The sequence below is a fragment of the Triturus cristatus genome, chromosome 1_2 (assembly GCF_964204655.1).
Source record: "Triturus cristatus chromosome 1_2, aTriCri1.1, whole genome shotgun sequence".
Classification (NCBI taxonomy): domain Eukaryota; kingdom Metazoa; phylum Chordata; class Amphibia; order Caudata; family Salamandridae; genus Triturus; species Triturus cristatus.
The window spans coordinates 467,893,524-467,913,352 of NC_140580.1; the positions used below are offsets into that span (position 1 = coordinate 467,893,524).

At 43.5% G+C, this 19,829-nt stretch overlaps 1 protein-coding gene across 1 annotated transcript in view; it reads left to right on the forward strand.

The window, feature by feature from the left end:
* CFAP46 (cilia and flagella associated protein 46) overlaps positions 1–19,829 on the forward strand; it is a 1,240,276-nt gene that overhangs the window by 455,641 nt on the left and 764,806 nt on the right. Inside the window, exons 21-22 of the mRNA XM_085606190.1 lie at positions 11,215–11,364; positions 12,831–12,938. Coding sequence (XP_085462316.1) covers positions 11,215–11,364; positions 12,831–12,938 — 258 coding nt within the window. The remainder of the gene's footprint in view (positions 1–11,214; positions 11,365–12,830; positions 12,939–19,829) is intronic.

The following is a 19,829-nucleotide window of genomic DNA, read 5'->3' on the forward strand; positions in this document are numbered from 1 at the left end:
CCCTGCAGCAAGTCGTAGAAATGACTTGTGATTTAATGGCTTGTGTTGTACCAACGCGGTCGTTGTAACAACTGTGTTGTAATCACATGCGTTGTAGCACATGGGTGAGTAGCTTGAAGGTTACTCTCATCTTGACGGGGAGCCAGTGGAGATCTCGCAGGGAATATGTGATGTCACTTTGCGTGCGCTACAACGTATGCGATTACAACGCGGTTGTTACAATGACCACGTTGTTACATCGCAAACCATTACATCGCAGGTTTTTTCTATGACTTGCCGTAGGGGGCGCGCTGGACTTAGGAATAGTATAATTTACTATTCCAACTCCAGCATGTGCAACAGTAGGGAAGGTGTTGGAATAGTAAATTATACTATTCCTTAGTTTAGCGCGCCCCCTGCAGCAAGTCGTAGAAACGACGTGTGATTTAATGGCTTGTGTTGTACCAACACGGTCATTGTACCAACTGCGTTGTAATCACATGCGTTGTAGCTCATGCAATGTAAACGCTGTTTCCCTCTCGCAGGTGTTGGGTGATGTGCTCATGTCGTCGAATGCCGAGGGCGAGTCTGGCCGTGGTGTTCTGGATGGTCTGGAGTTTGCGTAGCATGGATTTGTTGATTCCAAGGTGTTTCCATGGTCCAGTCTGCTTTTTATGAGTGCGTGGGTGACGGTCTTTCGGGCCACAGGGGATCCACTTGAAGGCTTTGCAGAGGATGCAGAGGGTGTTGAAGCAGGTGGAGGCGATGGTGATGATTTGTCGGGCCATGGTGAGGGAGGAGTTGAGTATGATGGCGAGGTTCTCGGTGTGGTCTGTGGGGGGTGGGAGGATTGCCGAGGGTTTTGGGCCACTAGGAGTTGTTCCAAGCTGAGGGGGTAGGTCCAAGTACGAGGACTTCTGACTTCTCCCAGTTGAGTTTCAGACAGCTGCTGCTCATCCAAGCTGCAATGTCTTTCTTTCCTTCTTGGAAGCGGAGTCTGGTGGTTTCAGGGTCCTTCGTGAGGGAGAGGATGAGCTGGGTGTTGTCGGCGTAGGATACTATACTACGCTGAGTGTGCGGTGGGAGACGATGTCGAAGGCTGTGGAGAGGTCCAGTGAGATGAGGGCTGCAGTGTGGCCTTGGTAGAGGAGCATGTGGATGTCATCTGTGGTGGCGCGGAGAGCAGTCTCGGTGCTGTGTTTACTGCGGAATCCGGACTGGGAGGAGTCGAGGATGGCGTTCTCTTCGATGAAGTTTGTTTGCTGGGCGTTGACGATCTTCTCAGTGACTTTGGCTGCGAAGGGAAGGAGAGAGATGGTTAAATGTGGTTTAGAAATTCCTCTGTCTTAGGCACAAACTTATGCAATAAAAAAAGCCTTGTGAGGCTACCCATAGAATTAAGTGATTCATTCTGAGCAGCAACACTCTCCCAGTATCTTAATTTAACCACACTAACTGCAGTGGATGAGACAGAATGTTAGCTAGGCCCAGATCATGCAATTATTTTTAATGTACGCCAGCCACTTGATTTTCTTAGAACATTGTAGTTTAAGAATGTCTGCAAGACCTTCTCTGAACGGTTGCAATTCTTCAGTAGCCCAAATGCGAAACAAGTAGAGGAGTGTCCTTAGAGTGGCTAACAGATAGAGGGGCTTCATTTCAAGGTCCAATCTGAGGGGCTGTAAAAGGGCACCGCTCCTCAATCCAGTTAGGGCTCTCACCACTAAATCCTGATCAAATCCTTGATGTAACACTTCCCTGAAAAATGTTGAGGGTAAGGTCTGAAAAGAAATTTTAAATGTCAGTACCCCTTCTCAAATGTCTTAAATATATTCTACTCCTGAAATATTGTCCGTTTTCAGCTTACCTTATGCATATACCGTGAAGTATAAATTTCTTTTATTACAATTTTCAAGTATGAGCAGAGTTCTTAGACAACAGAGTCATCTCTGAATAAATGATAAAACCTTGTGTCAAATCTTTGTACATAAAATGCTTTATTGGGCTTCTAAAACCCTGTGTTTCAAAACCTACTAACTACCATGATAAAATAATTAATATGTTTGACGCTGTAGTGTGTAATCTGCTGAATACTAATTTTCATAAAAAGAGAAGAAAGAACTACATAAGGTATTCTAAACTTTTTTTCATTCATCATAAATAATACCAACAGCCATCTTGCACTGCCAAAGCTTCAACTCTCGAACCCCAGTTCACGACATTCACATGTAGTCAAACCCCAGCAATCCACTTTTCCTGGAAACCAATTTTTCAAATATTGCATTCTACGTATCCCACCAGAGGGCAAATAACATTTAAAGCAAGGTAAATAAAGATCGAACAAGCCCATTAATGTTACACACATTAATTCTTCATAATGCTACCAGACAGTCTCCAAGACTAAGGCCTGTTAAAGGGAAAAAGGGGCTGCAATTTTGTAAGGGTGAACCCTCAATCACAGAGAGTATAAACATATCATATGACAATATCCTAAATTGCACACTGTGTTTATCCCAAAAACATAAAACACTAAAAAAGCAGAGACCATACAATGACCCCGAAAGCAAACAATTTAGCCCGAGCTCATCTAACTGCATCTAAAAGCATGAAATCCATCGCTGCCTGGATGCGCGCTAACTATTTACAACTCAACGCAGGGAAATCTGAAATCATGTTGTTTGGAGGAGCTGTCACACGCTGGTTGCCTACCTGGTGGCCGGAAGAACTTGGTCCTGCCCCTGATCCTAAAGAAGTGGTCAAGAACCTAGGTGTCAGAATTGATCACAAACTAACTCTTGCGGCACATGCTAATAATACTGCTGGCTCATGCTTCTACATCCTCAGCCTTCTTAGAAGGGTTTTTCCCCTTCTACCTTCATCCACCAAGAAAACGCTAATGCAAGCCTTGGTACTAAGTAGACTTGACTACTGTAATACCCTCTTATTTTCAGCTAACGTAGCCTCCCTCAACAAACTCCAGGTTGTGCAAAATACTGCCGCCCGTCTTGTTGCCGACGTCCCCAACAGAACACCCTCTGTACCTCTTCTTAACCAACTACACTGGCTGCCGGTGAGAAAGCAGGTTAAATTCAAAATAGGCTGCACTATCTTTAAAGCTCTCAATCGCCAAGGTCCCTCGTATCTCTCGAGCAAACTAGCTTTATACACCCCAGCACGAGCACTTAGATCAAGCTCGGAACTTCTGCTCACCATTCCCAGGGTAAAAAAGGTACGCAGTGGAGGCAAAGCATTCTTTTACCTTGCTCCTGTATTCTGGAATAAATTACCCTTTCATCTACGCCATTGCCAGAATCTACCTCAGTTCAGAAAGCTGCTAAAAACTCATCTCTTCTAAATTTCTTTACTCTGATGTTCTCTGCTGTCTAAGCGCTGAGCTACCCTCATGGGTGATTCAGCGCTATACAAACCAATAAACTTCAAACTTCATCAGATATCACAATGAGATGTCATACTAACCTAAAAATACGCTGTCTCTACACCGTTGATATGGCGCCAGGCATTCTTGGAGAAAATAGAAGCATTGCAAAAGAACATATAGCAAGTGCATCTCTCAGTTCCAAGACAAAAGAAAAATCTCACCTCCAAAGACTTGTCAAGTAAAACATTACTTATTGTTATGTTAGGGCACTCAGTTACCACAAGTCTCTCCCCAGCTGATAATATTGCTTAGTTGGCATAGATATTGAAATATTTGCATACTTGTATGATAAAATATTGTCTAAAATATTCCTACGATGATAAACCGAGAAGAGTTATAATAAAGCTCTAAAAAAACTAAAGATTTTGATATCTGCTCTTTGTATTGCGGCAGGCTGTCATAGTGGCATAATGGTGTGCTGGTGAGGCAGCATATTGAGTTCCCCCTTCATTTATATACAGCAAACTGAAACCATTTGCCTAGCATATCTTCAACCATATTGTTTTTTAAAAGGTTGTAGCCATCACCTCACACGCTAGCAGTGGTGGAATGTTGGCAATCTTTAAACAATCCACAGATAATGCCAATGCATTACCAACGTCCAAAAATATAACAACATGGGGAGGTGCCAGAGTGCCTGGCTCCAAGATGGCCGCACTCCTGTGAGGCTCCTTGTGCCGGTGACATAATCCGTGCCAATCTGGGTGATAGCAACTCTCCAACTGGCCATTCGGTCCCTGCCCAGAGGTCTCTTGCCCTGTACTGAACCGAATGCTGCGGCTAGTGTGCACCTCAGTGCGGTAGGGATTCTGATTCGTTCCTGGCACCGTGCTGGCTGTTAGCGGTGGGACAAAGACGGCAAACTGGACAGCTTGGGGCTGACTCTTGGGTGGCACAGCAGAGATTAAATCGAGGGCAGAAGTCCAGAAAACAAGGAAGCGAGGCGTGGGGATCGGGGCAGTAAGGCTCAAGTGTGTATCTGTCCCCCTGGCCTAGAAAGCTGTGCTTCAGGGTGCGCTATATATGTAGGGAAAAACATAAACGTTTCTGCCTGCCAGCAAAGTATTAGGGTGCGCCATAATAATGCTCTTTTATGCACTGAACTACAACATTTCAGAAGAGAGTTCGGCCTCTTGGGCCTCTCACTCCTGCCTGCTAATGCGACCTTTCAGAGCTCCAGGCCTCTCAGCTCTGCCTATGACCTTCCGAATTTCTGGGCCTCTCCGTGCTAGCTGCAACATCATCCGGAGCCCCAGAAGCTTTGGGCCTTTTGAATTTACAACTGTCAGTGTTCCCTGTACCTTACTAAAGGCAGGGGTGGGTAGCTGGGGTCAGCCTCTCCAGGGCTCGGAAGCTGGATGTTCTTTCCCTAGAGGAGCTCCAGAGGCAGGCTGCACTGGAGCCTCTTCAACCACAGTCACTGGTCCCTGTTGTTGAAGGCTCGCTCAAGGGTGAGTTTGAGCCAAGGCCTCAGTAAAACGTATGTTGTGCTAGAGCAGCTTGTCATGAAGTACAGAGTCATGGCCCTGTGCAGCGCGAGGCTGTGCATGCCTCCCTGCGAACCGGGAAATAATGTACTTTATATAAATAAAAAACAAAAGTACTCACTGACGACTTCGGTTCATCCGGTTGGTGTCTTCGGAATGCCGCTGCCCGCGTCCCACGCAGAGGGACATCAGCAGGGCAGCCTTCTAGTGGCCGCCCGTTGGAGCCCCCCCCCCCTGCTTCGCCTCGTAGCGAGGCCGCGCCTCGGGGAGGGGAGGCCCCCAATGGGTTTGCCTTAGGGAGGTGTGCCAATAGGGTGGGCGAGGCTAAACCCACCCTTTTAGGTGCCTCACCCCCTCAGTTCTGCCTCTGCTTCCTGCGCCGCTCCTCCTGGCCACGCGAATTGTCGCCCACCTCGCCTTTTGAACACGCCGTCTGGAGATGTCCTTTGCTTGGGTCCGGGAGCTGCAAGATAGTGCGGTGAGTGTGCCCCCCATCTCTGCTCCTCGGGGCGAGACACCAGGTTGACCTCGCCTGGCGGGGGCAGCCTTACCCGGACCGGTAGCGGGCTTGTCCGGTTTAGCGCTGGAGAAGTGGCAGTGAGCTGACCCAAGGCAGGTCTTTTCCCCTAGGTCTCACCTCTAAGAGGCAGTTTTCCCTTGGGGTCACTCTTCTTCACACAGCAAACTGGGGGAGAGCATATCGAACATAATTAACTGTGGAACCAGAAAAAGCTTTACAAAGCAATACTGTAGATTTCCGGTAGAATGCTGTATGGAAAGGCTTCAGGGATAAGGCCATGACCTTTCTGGAAGGGGCATCTTCTTCGACCTGTGTCGAACTGGGAAAGGAAGTAAGGCGGGCTTGATAACTCTGTATTCTACCTGCGTTGGCACATCTTGTCAGGAGTGATTGTCAAAGGTTCTGCCTTCAGCCAGTCTAGGTTAACACCCATCCACTCCAAGCTAATTGTTCATGGTGATATTGGGCCGCATATACACAGCCCAGTATCAGGCCCCTGGGGTTGTCAGTGTCGTGAATTACTAAATTCTACTGCACGGGAGGTGTGACCGGGTTTTACACTAGCAGAAGTTTGGGAGTGCAAGCCTCCACCTAGGGGGGGGGCTGGCTGAATTTGATGAACTACTTCAAACGTTTCACAGCACTGCACGTGGGAGAGTGTCAATTACCTGTGCATACTTCAACCAGACACCCCAGAATGAGTGTCAATTACCTGTGCATACTTCAACCTGATACCCCAGAATGGCAGGCCCTCATCTACATGGTAGTAATTGAGAGAGCAGAGAGCGACCATACCTCTTGAATTTTGCACTTAAACTTTCTAGTAATGGGAAGGGCTTAACACCTTCTGAAATGAGCATGACCAGAGATGTGCTGCCTTCCACTGACATTTGACAGTAGGGAGTCAATGGCCAAAAAGGTAAGCATGGCAGAGTTAGCAGTTTTATCGATTGTTCATTTATTTGGACTGGCATGCTGTAGGAAGGTGGGATCGTCTCAGCGAATCACTTGCCAACAATGCTGTCACCAGCTAAGGTTTGTAGCAGTAACCATTCAGAGACAGTGACATGAAGCAGCCAGGGACAGTGAGCATATGTTTCCCGTGTGCTGGGTGAGAGCACATAGACAGAGGCTGTTGCCCCCATACTTGCTGATGCTCACAGCTTTAAGGGCCCTTCCCCTCATTAGATACCCGTGATGTCAGCTTGTGTTTATATACGTAGGGAAAGCGGTGGACTCACATGATACCGTCACCCTGCTTATTGTGCTATAGCTGTTGGGAACACAATTCTAAGCCAGGAAGGCCCCATATTTGGCCAATTGAAAATTCTTAACAGGATTGCAGGTCCATTAGCGCCTAGTTCACCAATGCCATATTTTCCAGCCTGAGAAACCGATTTAGGTGTTGCTTTTCTCGCTCAGCCTTTCCTGGAGCCAGGGAGTTGGGAAACGTTCACAAATTTGGGTCCTCGAGCTGAGATATGTATTCTTCGGCAGCTCAGTCAGTCATATTGGCTTTAACGGGAGTTATCAATACATCACCTTTGTAGACAAAGTGGAAATTAAACTTTCTTCGTGCTGCGATATGAAGGGAAGCGATGGAATGAAGCATTTCAGCTATGGTTCAATTCTGGCTCCATATGTAGGTGCCAGATCTTCCCATAATTACGTTAGGAAGATCTGCAGTGGCATCGCTAAGAAAGTTAGGAACACCATTCACGTCTAAGCTGATCGGCAGTGGGGCCAAAAGACATCCTTTGTTAGTCTGCCCTGGGCTTCTGAGTAATGTTGCAAATTAATGCCGTCATTTACGGGTTACAGAACAGGACCCATAATTTAGCCCACTAAAAGCTGGCTCGCAGGGGCAGGGCACCTATAACAGCGAAGGGAGAAAGGGGGGCTCTGGCAGCAACGGAAGCCTCCCCAGAGCTGTGGCGGAGTTACAGGGCGATCTGGAAGCAGAAGGGTACAGTAAGGGTACCTCTGCGACAGGCGGTACAGTAAGGGTACCCCTGTCAGGCACAGTAAGGGTGCCCGAGCCAAGGTCCGGGAGCCGAAGGAGGTTCTGGGAAGACCGCGACGGCGCCCCGTTAGTCCTTCGGGCGGTTGGGGGGCCTGACCAACCTGGGGTGTGCCACAACACGCTCCGCCCCTGTCAAAAGGGGCGGGAGTAGTAAACAGATCACGTGATCCAGTGGATGATCTGAAAATATGTGCCGCACTGCCGGGCATCAACCCACCGTGCGTGCTGGCTCGCCAGGCGGGCGGAGCAGCGAGGGGCTACTTGCCTGGATCGCCCGTAAGATAACCCACTTATCGTCATACTTATGTTGTATGAAATAAACCTGCAGCAGTTCTTCACCCACAATGAAAGTGTCAGTGTAATCCTTGGGTGACGTCTGTGCATGCGTGTTGAGTGGAGCGGATGACTGTGTGGTCACTATGCCGCTGCCCGCGTCCCACGCAGAGGGACATCAGCAGGGCAGCCTTCTAGTGGCCGCCTGTCGGAGCCTCCCCCCCCCCCTGCTTCGCCTCGTAGCGAGGCCGCGCCTCGGGGAGGGGAGGCCCCCAATGGGTTTGCCTTAGGGAGGCGTGCCAATAGGGTGGGCGAGGCTAGACCCCCCCTTTTAGGCGCCTCACCCCCTCAGTTCTGCCTCTGGTTCCTGCGCCGCTCCTCCTGGCCACGCGAATTCCCACCCTTTCCGCTTACCCTGCGCGGCGGAGGCAGCGCGCTATTGGAATGTTTTAATGTTTTTCGTTGCATTACCGGCGGAGTTACAGGGCGATCTGGAGGCAGAAGGATACAGTAAGGGTACCTCTGCGACAGGCGGTACAGTAAGGGTACCCCTGTCAGGCACAGTAAGGGTGCCCGAGCCAAGGTCCGGGAGCCGAAGGAGGTTCTGGGAAGACCGCGACGGCGCCCGTTAGTCCTTCGGGCGGTTGGGGGGCCTGACCAACCGGGGGTGTGCCACAACACGCTCCGCCCCTGTCAAAAGGGGCGGGAGTAGTAAACAGATCACGTGATCCAGTGGATGATCTGAAAATATGTGCCGCACTGCCAGGCATCGACCCACCGTGTGTGCTGGCTCGCCAGGCGGGCGGAGCAGCGAGGGGCTGCTTGCCCAGGATCGCCCGTAAGATAACCCACTTATCGTCATACTTATGTTGTATGAAATAAACCTGCAGCAGTTCTTCACCCACAATGAAAGTGTCAGTGTAATCCTTGGGTGACGTCTGTGCATGCGTGTTGAGTGGAGCGGATGACAGTGTGGTCACTATCGGCAGTCCACTCTGTTCTCAGAAGAAACACATGGAGCCTGAAGTAAAGCACCAATGAACCCTAACCAATCCTGGAGCTGCTCTCAACATGAGAGTAGCTCCATGATTGGTTGGAACAGGTTCACGCAGCACTCCTTTTCATATTAAGAGCCTGTGGTTGCAGTCCCCCGGCTTTCCCTCTGCTAATACATAAGTGCAGGCTTTAGTGCATGTGTCAGGCCGTCCGTCGCAAGACAGCCGGCCAATCATACATGCCCATTTTAGGCTATAGACAAGTAATTCCTGCTGCCAATCAGTAGTAGGAATGGCATCCTCCTCCAAGAGGAGACAGTGAATGCACGTTACTAAATCAAATCGCTGCAGCTGCTGTACTCACAGCAGGCGGGGGCGACAGTCCTCCGTCCTGCAGGAGGAACTGCTGTTCTTGCTAATACAGCACCATATTAGGTGGACTAATAATTTTTTGTTTTGCTAATGCGAACCACATTAATTTCTAAAGTGTCTGGATAAAGGTTTGCATCCTGGTCATTCACTGCACAGGCATTAGAGTAATGAAAAGTAAAGTTTTGTTTTTCACTGCTTTAGTGCTAGAGCAAATAGGGCTCTGAAACCCATTCTCTGCCGGATGTTGGTAACATCTTTCTTCAGGTGTGTAAGCACCCAAGTGAGCCAGGGCAATCCTAGGCTGCCATTTGGGCAAAATTTTCCCTCATCTCTAAGGTATATGCAGACCCAAGGGAATTTACAGAATGCAGAGTGTGCTCTATCGCAGCCAACTGCCAACTGCCAGGTTTGAGTCTGTGCACGTGGCTGACTGGACATTTGAGTTGGCACTGTGGCATTACACAAATTTATCTACCCTGCAGAATATGATGAGGTGGCCTAGAGTTTCCCTATATAATATATATCATATATGTTAATTGACCTTGGGCTGATTGGGAGCCACCATAAAGGGCTGGGGCATGCGCGGCAGCGGCCTGAGTTATGCCCCTGGTTGATATTGGCTGAGTCAAAGATGCTGTCAATAAGGGGCTTGATTTCCACTCATATCAAGAGTAGAGAGGAGTACAGCTTTGTGTGGGAGGAAGTGGCATAAATGCTCAGAACAGAAAAAGAAGGGGATAAAAGGATGATACATATTTGTATTTGAAGAGGAGAAAATACTGCTGAGAGTGGTGGGGGCGAGTAGCACAATGCTGCTTTTTCCTCCAAAAATATTTGTGTAGGGTAGTAGAAACATGGTTAAAATGTGGGAAGACGTAGTTTGTGACAGAAAGTCCGGTGTATGTAATTCATTGTCTACATCAAGGGTTCTGTGGTCTCAAGAAGGAAAAGCCATTTTGTTCATGGTTCCCCATGGCACCTCTACTTGTGTACATCTGATTGCAATTGATGATTGCAGGAAAGTTTGACTTTTCTCTGTAGTCACCCAGGATATTGTGCCTTCTTACAGTACTTTTTTTTGCTGGTATAATGATTCTGTACCTGGTGATGCTGCCATTCAGCGCCAGTGTGTTTTCTCTGTCCCTAAACCTGTTCTGTTAAATTGGTTTTACCCAAGTAGGCTTATTTAACTTTTCAGTAAGACCATGGTAGCTGATGCTAGCGGCATGGGAATTAAATGTCATTTGTGGGCAGGCGTGTGTACTTGCACCATTTACATGTGTGTTTCAGACATATTACTCCAGTGAGGACCATTGTGCTGTGGGTAGGCTGCAGATTTAGTGTACTGCAATGTCTCAAGGCAAGGAAAAGACCCTTTCAAAAAAAGGGGGGGTGACGAAGTGCACACCGGTTTCTTCATTGTTAATCCTCAAATTTGTTTATATTAAGTTAAGTTTGCGTGCAAGCCCAAATGCGTGGTCTGCCCTGAACCACGTACTTGTTACACACTTCAGATATGGAGCAAGGTAGCACCCCAGTGTCGGGCGCACAGCTTGATTCGTCATGCATAACATAGATTCCACAAGTTTAATCCAGTTTCACCAATATTTCACCAGTGAATTAGATTTTCAAAATGAAGTGGAAGATAACCTTTAATAACTCCAAAACTACTGATTAGTTTTACACCAAATTACAAAAAGCACTCTTTCTGGACCAAGATCTTGCTTTCTGCCAAATCTGGTGTAATTCCGTTCTGCTTTCGGGCTGTAGACGTGTCTAAAATCCCTATGGGAAATTGCTTGGGGAAAGCATGTTTTGTGACAATCCCCCCCTTTCTCTTCCCCCGCTTAACGAATCACCCCAAAACTTTCCAGACAACAGTTGAGGTGACTGGCACACTTGTTTTGAAAATGTTGTGACAATTCATAAAAACTGTCAAGGTTATTAGCCAAACAAAAAATGCTTTTCCTATGGAAACTCAGTCCAAATTATAACTACCTACTGGTGACCACCAGTAGGTAATATATAAATAACATGTTTGAACCCTGGATTTGCCCCCTTTTTTCTGATAGGTGACTCCGCAGCATTATTTTATATTGAAAACCGCATGCTTTCTTTGATTGCAGATTTGTGAACATGTACTGGATCTAACAAATGGAAAGTTACCAGATGAAGTGGTGCCCATTGCTGTCAGAAATCAGATTATTACTACTTGGGTGAAAGTGAAACATTTACTTCAGCAACAGATTGGTCCAGAACTGGGAACTGAGGATGAGGTAAGGCTCGCTTTGATTGGATTAGGATAAGGACATTTAAAAAGATAGATATGACTGCTGTCTGTTATGATATAGCCTCTCCATCTCTCTTGCACTCTCTCGCTCCCTCTCTCTCTCACTCAATTTGATAAATAGTTATCACTTCTGTCATGAATCGACTCTCAAATAACTTTACATTAAAGTATGCTTTGCTGTGAATAATTTGGGTTATATAATGGCCAGATTCTTTACTTTTGGCACTTTAAGTGTTGTATTGAAAATATGCTGAGCAGGGGAAGCCATTCATTGAACTGCTTTCAAAACATAAATTATACAAAAAATATTTTCACACGAATGTGGGCATATCAAATCTATCTGTGACCTGCACTAGTCATGCCTGGGGGTCGTGATCTGGTTGCAGTAAAGCCATGTGCCTATCCCATCTTGGATGGCCAACCCCGCTGTGCACTGCCTTTGGCCATGCGCAGCAGGGGTTGACCAACCCATGCTGATGATGGCCATGCGCCATGCACAGCAGGCATTGCATATGTAAGGTGCCAAAACCTTCTTTTAAAAAACCTTTTTTCAGGATTCATTAATCCTGTTGCCTCTGGAAGGTCTGAATAACCCACAGAGAGTCGACAGATCCAGCACTGGATTCCCTAATCCTCCTATAAAAATCATGTGTTAATATAGATTTTAATGCTGAAGAGTTCTGTGCGCCCCTTGTTCATCATGGGGGTGGGGGTCGGGATAGGGTCACCCTGCCCTCTTCACAGGAAGTATACAGACCTAGACCTTAAGTCTCAGTTTGATGCAGAAACACTTTGAGAAAGCTACCTTAGCCGGCCGCTGTATCTGAGAAGCCGACCCAGCTTGACGGCCTTTGTAAATACTTCTAGCTCAGTAGCGGTCCGTGGAGGGAGTTCGGTGGGGCAGTGAGGCGGGCGGGAGAAGGGCAGGGTGGGGAAATGTAAACACCAGAATATGGATGAACGGAGGTAAGTACACATTTAAATAAATAAAACGAATTTCATTGCGCGCGCTGCATCGCATTTTCGATGCAGCGCGCGCAAAGGAATTTGTTTTATTTATTTAAATGTTTACTTACCTCCGTTCATCCATATTCCGGTGTTTACATTTCCCCACCCTCTCCCTCCCCCGCCTAGCCTCACTGCCCACCGAACTCCCTCCATGGACCGCTACTGTTCAAGCTCAATCTCTTCCTTTTCAACTGAGTTAAGACTTGATTTCCTCCCATGATCCTTTAGAACCAAAAGTGCGTTAGTATACTTCTGGATTTAAGTGCACACAAAAGACCAGAATAAAATGCAAATATTGGAAGAAATGATTAATTGTAAATATTTAATCACAATGTTATGTTTACTAATAACTAATGATAAAGTCTCACCTATTTTAATTTTGTTGACATCAAATATCTTCTTGTTAAATTGAAATAATCCTGAATTTTGTCTTTATTTCGTTAGAACAATAATGAGGGGCAGAATCTAATGACAAGGATTCTCGTTGCTTTAGAAATGTACTCCTGCAATGGTTTAGGATTCATGGATTTCACCGTTCCTACTCTCTCACAAGTAAGTATTTCTTTTATTGAATTGTTTGTATTTTAAATGTTAAAATGCAATTAAAACATATAGTAATTACAAAAAAAGACTAGTTTTCTAATTACAGTAATATTGACCGACATTTCAGCTATTTAAAAAAAATATGTTTGTTACCAGGGCGTTTGCAAGTACTGAATACTTCGAAAATAGATCCGAAATTTGAATTATTTCGAAATATATTAAACTGAAGAAAGTGGTAGGAACCAGAACATATGTATTAAGTGGCTACATTCATGTCTAACCGTAGGTTTCCCATGATACATTTTTTCATGATTACTGTTACCTCTCAAGGTATCAAATGTCAATATTTCTGTATATGCTTCACCCTTGAACCCTTTATGCCAAGTACTAGGAGTATAATACAAGATAGTGCAGAGCAATGGAAGGACATGGGATGGATCCTGGGGCAGCTGGCTTTATAGCAACACAACAGATATTGATATCTACGTAGCTTTTTTTCGCTATGTCGCTGAACCACAGAAGTTACTGAAAAATTAAAGAAATTGCCCTCTGCCATGTTCATTGTTCATATTTTGCCAGATTGTGTATAGCACTGATAGCCTGATTTTGCATCATTATGGGAATTTCAGTGGCAACTGTGAATTGAATGAAAATTCGAATAAAAGCCTGGTGTTTTATCTGGCAAAAAGGATAGCTGTGGGGGTGTTATGTGTGTGACAAGGGCAGGGGCATGAGACATATGCAATACGGTGCAAACCTCCATATTTTCTCTGAACATCTGCAATCAAACAGGCTGTGAAAGTATTTTACTGGCAACAGTTACTCTTAGACGGAAAGGGACAGAGCAAACTTTTGGGGAAGATAAGGTGTCAGAGCTCGCAGTTCTGGATCAAATTTCAAAACTATGCAGAAATAGATCTTTAAATAGTCTTTGAGATGTGGGCGAAATTACACATCAAATGTGGAAGACCTGACAAGGAACAGCTACTGAGCATGTGGCACATAGCATGGCATAAGTATTTTGCAAAGTGCTTTTTCACCACTGAAGTGGTTTCGTAGCACTAGTTACAGTCATTTTATAGGTAACCAATTAAACTGTGCTAATTTTATCGACCCCGAAAGATCAAGGGCAAAGTACACCTGCGAGATTCAGTAAGGATCTTGGTCTTTTTTTATTTATTGCATAGTTGAGGGAAACCGTTCACTATGTTCTTGTCTTGTTAATATGTAATATGAGGAACGAGATGTACTGCTGATTCATAGGGAAATATTACTTTGGGATTATTTTATGGCACAATCAATGTGTTTTAAAGGGTGCCTTGAGTTACTTGCAGTGAAATCAATCACAAAATCAGTTTTGTATCTATTCGTCTTTAATGTGTGATTTTATTAATGTTTGACAGAAATCAATGAAATGTATTAATTGTACTGTGAGCAACGCTGTTGTGTAAGCAAATAGTAAGACGTGTACTGGTGTCTTACGTATAATCGGGGGCTGTGCTTCAAAGTGTGATCACCATCTTTATAATGAAATTAGTTTGTAAAATATTGGTTCACAAATTATTTAAATTCGGTGTATCTTTACTTTTGGGTCCCTCATTCCTAGTAAAATGTTCACGTTTGAGGAATGATGTGTTCTTTGTATTAATAGTCATTTTGATGGATTTGTTTATTATTACTCTCACTACTCTCTGGTTGTAGGAGCAATAAGACATATGCCTAATTTAGAAAGAGGTTGCAGTTGTTTCCTGATTGGGTGTTTCTGTAGAGTAATCTGACTGTAACCCCACAGTGAATTGAATAGGAGACATTGTTGACACCTGTCACCTAATTTTAGAAGGCTAACAATTTGCTAAGTTCTCTCCCGAAAGTGGTTGTTGGGTTGTATTTAGTAGATATCCACCACAGGAGGTAGGATTGGCCACCATGTTGCACGGAGTGGCTGGGAAAGTGCATGAGTGGAACAGACCACAGAGAGGGATCCAGGTAGGAAGGGCAATAGAAAGGAACAAACAAATAGTGGTGCTACAAATGGGTGCATTAACTTCAACGTGATTAAATAAGGTGCATGGTGAAGAGTGGTTAAAAAGGTCACATTCAAGTAATCTAACTCACAACGTCTTTTCTCCTGAAAGGCTTTTTGCATGTACTTTTCAATATCAAGAAAAACAGGACATTGTATGTTTTCATTTATACATGCCGCTTTCAAATAAACTGTTTCTCTTTAGGTGGATAAATGTTTTAATATGTAATCTGTCCTGGTTTTTGTGTTTTGAAAAGCTTTATTTATCAATAAGTGTAATTAGATTCAACCATTTGAAAAAGAAATGATGATATTATCCAAACACTTACACCAAAAACATTATATTAGGAAAGAAAACAATATTTTTTAGAGTTTTTTCCAAATGAAAGGGAGGGAAGGGAAAGTAGGGAAATAAAACAAGAGAAGGATAGTGTAAATATGTAGTAAAGTCCTCACATCCTATACAATAAAAGCATATAATACTGAAATATTATGAACAACAAATTAATTTATACCAATAGTCAATAATGAGAAAAAGACAGAGAGTTAAAAATCCATGGTGTTTGGAAGTTTTTAGAGCAAGTTCTGGAAGTAATAGAAACATTATTAACATTATTTTGAAGAAAGGTAGTTAATGGTAACCATATCGAGTCTCTGTTATGTAAATACATACAGAAAGATGCATAAGTAGTATTCAATTTATGTTGATGACAAACAGAGTCCCACTAACTCTTGTATGAAATTTAAAACTAGTACTTCCCGATGACAGTTCTTTTGCTGTAAGGCTATTGCCAAACATTCATCAATTAATTTGGTTTTAGGATAGTGGAGAGAAAATGAATTAGCTAAAGTCCCTAAAAAGAGATTAAGGATATTAAAAGGTTGACAGAACAGAAATACCAGTGTAATTTGATCCCAAACTCTATACCAAAATGATAATGTATTGGAACACCAAAATAACATTTGCATAATACTACTATTGGGGAAGGCACAAGACCAACATTTGGTAGATGCCTCAGTGGAAAAATTACACAATGACTTGGAGTAATGTAAAGTCTGTGATAAATAAAAAATAATGTTGGAGTCGTGTTAGATTTTAAAAATACAAAGCCAAATCTTATTTCAAAATGGAATATTCCAGGTAATACCTAAATCATGTTCCCAAAGGAATTCAGTTTTGAACTTGCTACGTATGAGATTAGGAGGTAAAAGAAACTTGTAAATCATGGAAACTTTAGAACAAGAAGGAAGGATTCTAGAAAACGCCGAATTGCAATTTATAGAGAAAGAATTATCCTATAAAGTGAAAAAAACCCATCTAGGATAGCATTGATAAGCAGAAAAATGCGAGAATGAAAAGGAGGACAATTAAATATTTGCCTGAAATGGGGAAAAGTAATGGGTGCATATCCTTCAAACAGTTGAGATTTCAACATAATGAATATCTTTATCCTTCCTTGAGTTCCAAAAGATAGATCTATTGTGTATTGTAATAAGTTTGTATTATCATAAAGGCATGGCTAAGAAGGTAGATCGGGAAAGATTAGGAACAGAATATATTGATCAAAGCAAAGAGTGTCGAAAAAGAGTAGGAGAAGTAAAAGGAGATTTAGAAGAAAAAGATAGAATTTCCTGTGGAGTGAAAGAATTTATTTTCTATATCTACCCAAAGAGGATGATAGGGAGAATTTGTTATAAGAGATGCTTGGTGCAATCCTAAAGCTTTATGATATTGACTGAAAGCAAGGAAGTTTAACCCTCCTTCTAACTTAGATTTTCTGAGTAGGGAAGGAGAGACTCTAGCTTTTTTATTACCACGTAAAAACTTTGAACATAGAATCAATCATTTTAAAGAAGGTTTTAAACATATTCACTGGCAACATAGAGATGATAAAGAGTACGAGCGGAGAAAGCGTCATTTTAATTGAATCCAAACGTCCTCATCATGACAAAAATAGTGCATTTCATGATTCAATTAATGTATATCACTCTGAGTCAGGCATACTTTGTAGTTTATAGTAACAGAATACTGAACAGTGTGTAAACCAGATGCCTAAATATTTTATTTTAGATGAGGCCCATTAAAAAGAAGAGGTGTTAAAGGACTGTTTAGTTGTATATTTATTTAAGGGAAGTCTAATATCTATATTAACTTTGTATCCTGAAACCTTGTAGAAATAGATAATTTCTGTAAGCAACGCACAAAGGGACACTTCAGGGTGGGAGATAAAAGAACAAGTTACTTACCTTCAGTAACGCATTTTCTGGTAGAGGCACGAACTAGCCTCAGGTTCCTAAACCTTTGAATTTCCCAGGCATCAGATTGGGTCCGGAAGATTTTTGCATTAGCAGTACCCGTGCATGCAGTAGGCTGTGTCGATTGGCTCCGAGCATCGTCTGCGGCGGCATTCGCACTGGAAGTGACATCCACCTCAACTATATAGGCGCCATCTCGGCATGCTGGTGCCTGTTACTTTTCATAACTTTCCACGCCAGGAGCACGGAGCCATGACGTACATTGACACTGGTGTGTTCAAACTAGGGCCCTGAAAGGGATCGGCTCTAACCCTAAAAACTTGTCCGCAGAGCAGGGAGGTTGAGTGGGTCGGTAAGTAATCCTTGGTTAGATCTTGTCTCTACCAGATAATGCATTACCAAAGGTAAGTAACTTGTTCATCTAAGACATTTAGTCGCATCCTTACCTTTGAATAGATACCGAAGCAATACCATCCCCAGTGGTGGGCTGAGGACAAATTCTAGATTAAAAAGTCCTGCAGGACCAAACTGGCAAAGTGCCCATTCCTTCCGACCTGACTGTCCAGAAAGTAGTGCTTGGTAAACGTGTGCAGGAACGCCCACATTGCTGCCTGGCAGATGTCTAGGACTGGTACTTAATTTGTTCATGCAGTGGTAGCAGCTTCAGTCCTGGTGGAATGAGCCCTTAATTCCTCAGGGGGCTGCTTCTTGGCTAGTGCGTAGCAGATTTTTATACAGAGAATGACCCAGTGCGAAATGGTTTGATTCTGTAGGGCCCGACCCGTCTTCGTTCCAGCTTTCCCCACAAAGAGTTGGTTGTCCACTCAGAACTCTCTTGTGCGCTCAAAATAGAACAACAATGCTATTTTGAGTCCAGACTGTGGAGTCGCTCCTCTTCTTTTGAGGAATGTGGAGGAGCGTAGAAAGTGGGCATGGTGACTGATTGGCCCACATGGAATGGTTTTGCCACTTTTGATAAGAAAGAGGCCCTAGCGCGAAACACCAACTTGTCTGGAAATGTAGACAGGAATGGAGGCTTAGATGATAAAGCCTGCAGCTCACTCACCCTTCGGGCAGATGTTATTGCCTCTAGAAATGCTGTCTTGAGGGTGAGCAGCCGGAGGGGACATTTATGAAGAGGCTCGAAGGGAATACACATCAGAAAGGTGAGAACCAAATTAAGGTCCACCTGAGGCATAATGAAGGGGGAAGGTGGGAACATATGTGCAAGACCTTTCAGGAACCTATTCAATTAACTAATACTGAAGCTTTAGGAAAATGGTACAAGAGTGAAATTAGGGCAATATTTTTAGGACCAAAGCCATGCAAAGATAAAGATTTAAGCATAAATTCCCAATAAATCCAATTGAAAACCTTTTTAGCATCAATAGTTATTGCTGCTATCAGGAATTTAAGAAGAGGGGCTTTACCTAAAAAATTAAGAAACAAACGAGTATTGTCAGACGCTAATCTTCTCATTATAAAATCTGATTGTTCTTTACCGATAAGATGCTAGAATTTTTGCAAATATTTTACAATCAACATTTACTAGGGATATAGTTATATAGTTTTTACATTGAGCAGAATCTTTGGAATTATTATGTATGAAACAAATTGGGGCTTCTTGGAATGTGCTTGAAGTGTAACCGACTCTGTAAAAAAGTAGAATAATTTTAATAAGTGAACTAGAAGCATGTTTAAAAAGTGAAGAAAACATTCTACAGTGAAGCCATCCGTGCCAGGCGTCTTCCCTTTATGCAAGAGCATTAGTGCTTGAGAAATTCCCAAATTGGTAATATGAGATCTAAAGAATTAAAACTGAGATGTGTAGGAATAGATTTAGGGGTATGCTGGAGATATTATTCAGCATGAGCAGAATGTACTTGAGATTCAGGAGTATATAAAGTTTTGTAGACTGTAATAATTCCTCCAATATATCCTTTAACAGAGCAGCTTCATATTGAAGAAGCCTCCTTAGTTGAAATTTCATTAAAATGTAGTTTGGCCTCAAGGGGGTTTTGAAGAAAGATCATTATTTGATTTGGAGGTACAGTATTTCTGTTCTAATGTTTTGATGGATTTCAGTAAAGATTTCTTTAGCATGGGTTTTATTATTTTTTTATACATATCCAATAATAAAATCATGATCAGCAGCTCTAAAAGTATACCATAAAAGTTGAGGTGGAGAGTCCAGAGATTCATTGAATGAAAATAATTCAGAGATGAAACACATGAAAGATGAGGAAAACTGAGTGTCTTTTAACAAAGATTTGTTGAAACACCATCGACGCATGTGAGGTTGAGAAGGTACCAAGTCCAAATTTGTGATTAACATAGCATGGTCTGAAAGGATGATGGGGCTAATGGTAGATTGGATAATATTTTGTGCTAAGGATTGGGAAATGAAAATGTGGTTTAATCAAGTAAGGGAACCATGTGTATTAGAATAAAAAGTATAGTCTTGTGAAGTGGGATTACAGAGTCTCCATGAATCAATTAAAGCACTTTGTGAAACAGTGGAGTGAAGCAGTTTGTGCATCTTGTGGGGGAGAAACCCAACTGAGGATTGTCTAACCATAATTTGGTTGCAATCACCACACAAAATAAAATAAGAATCATTA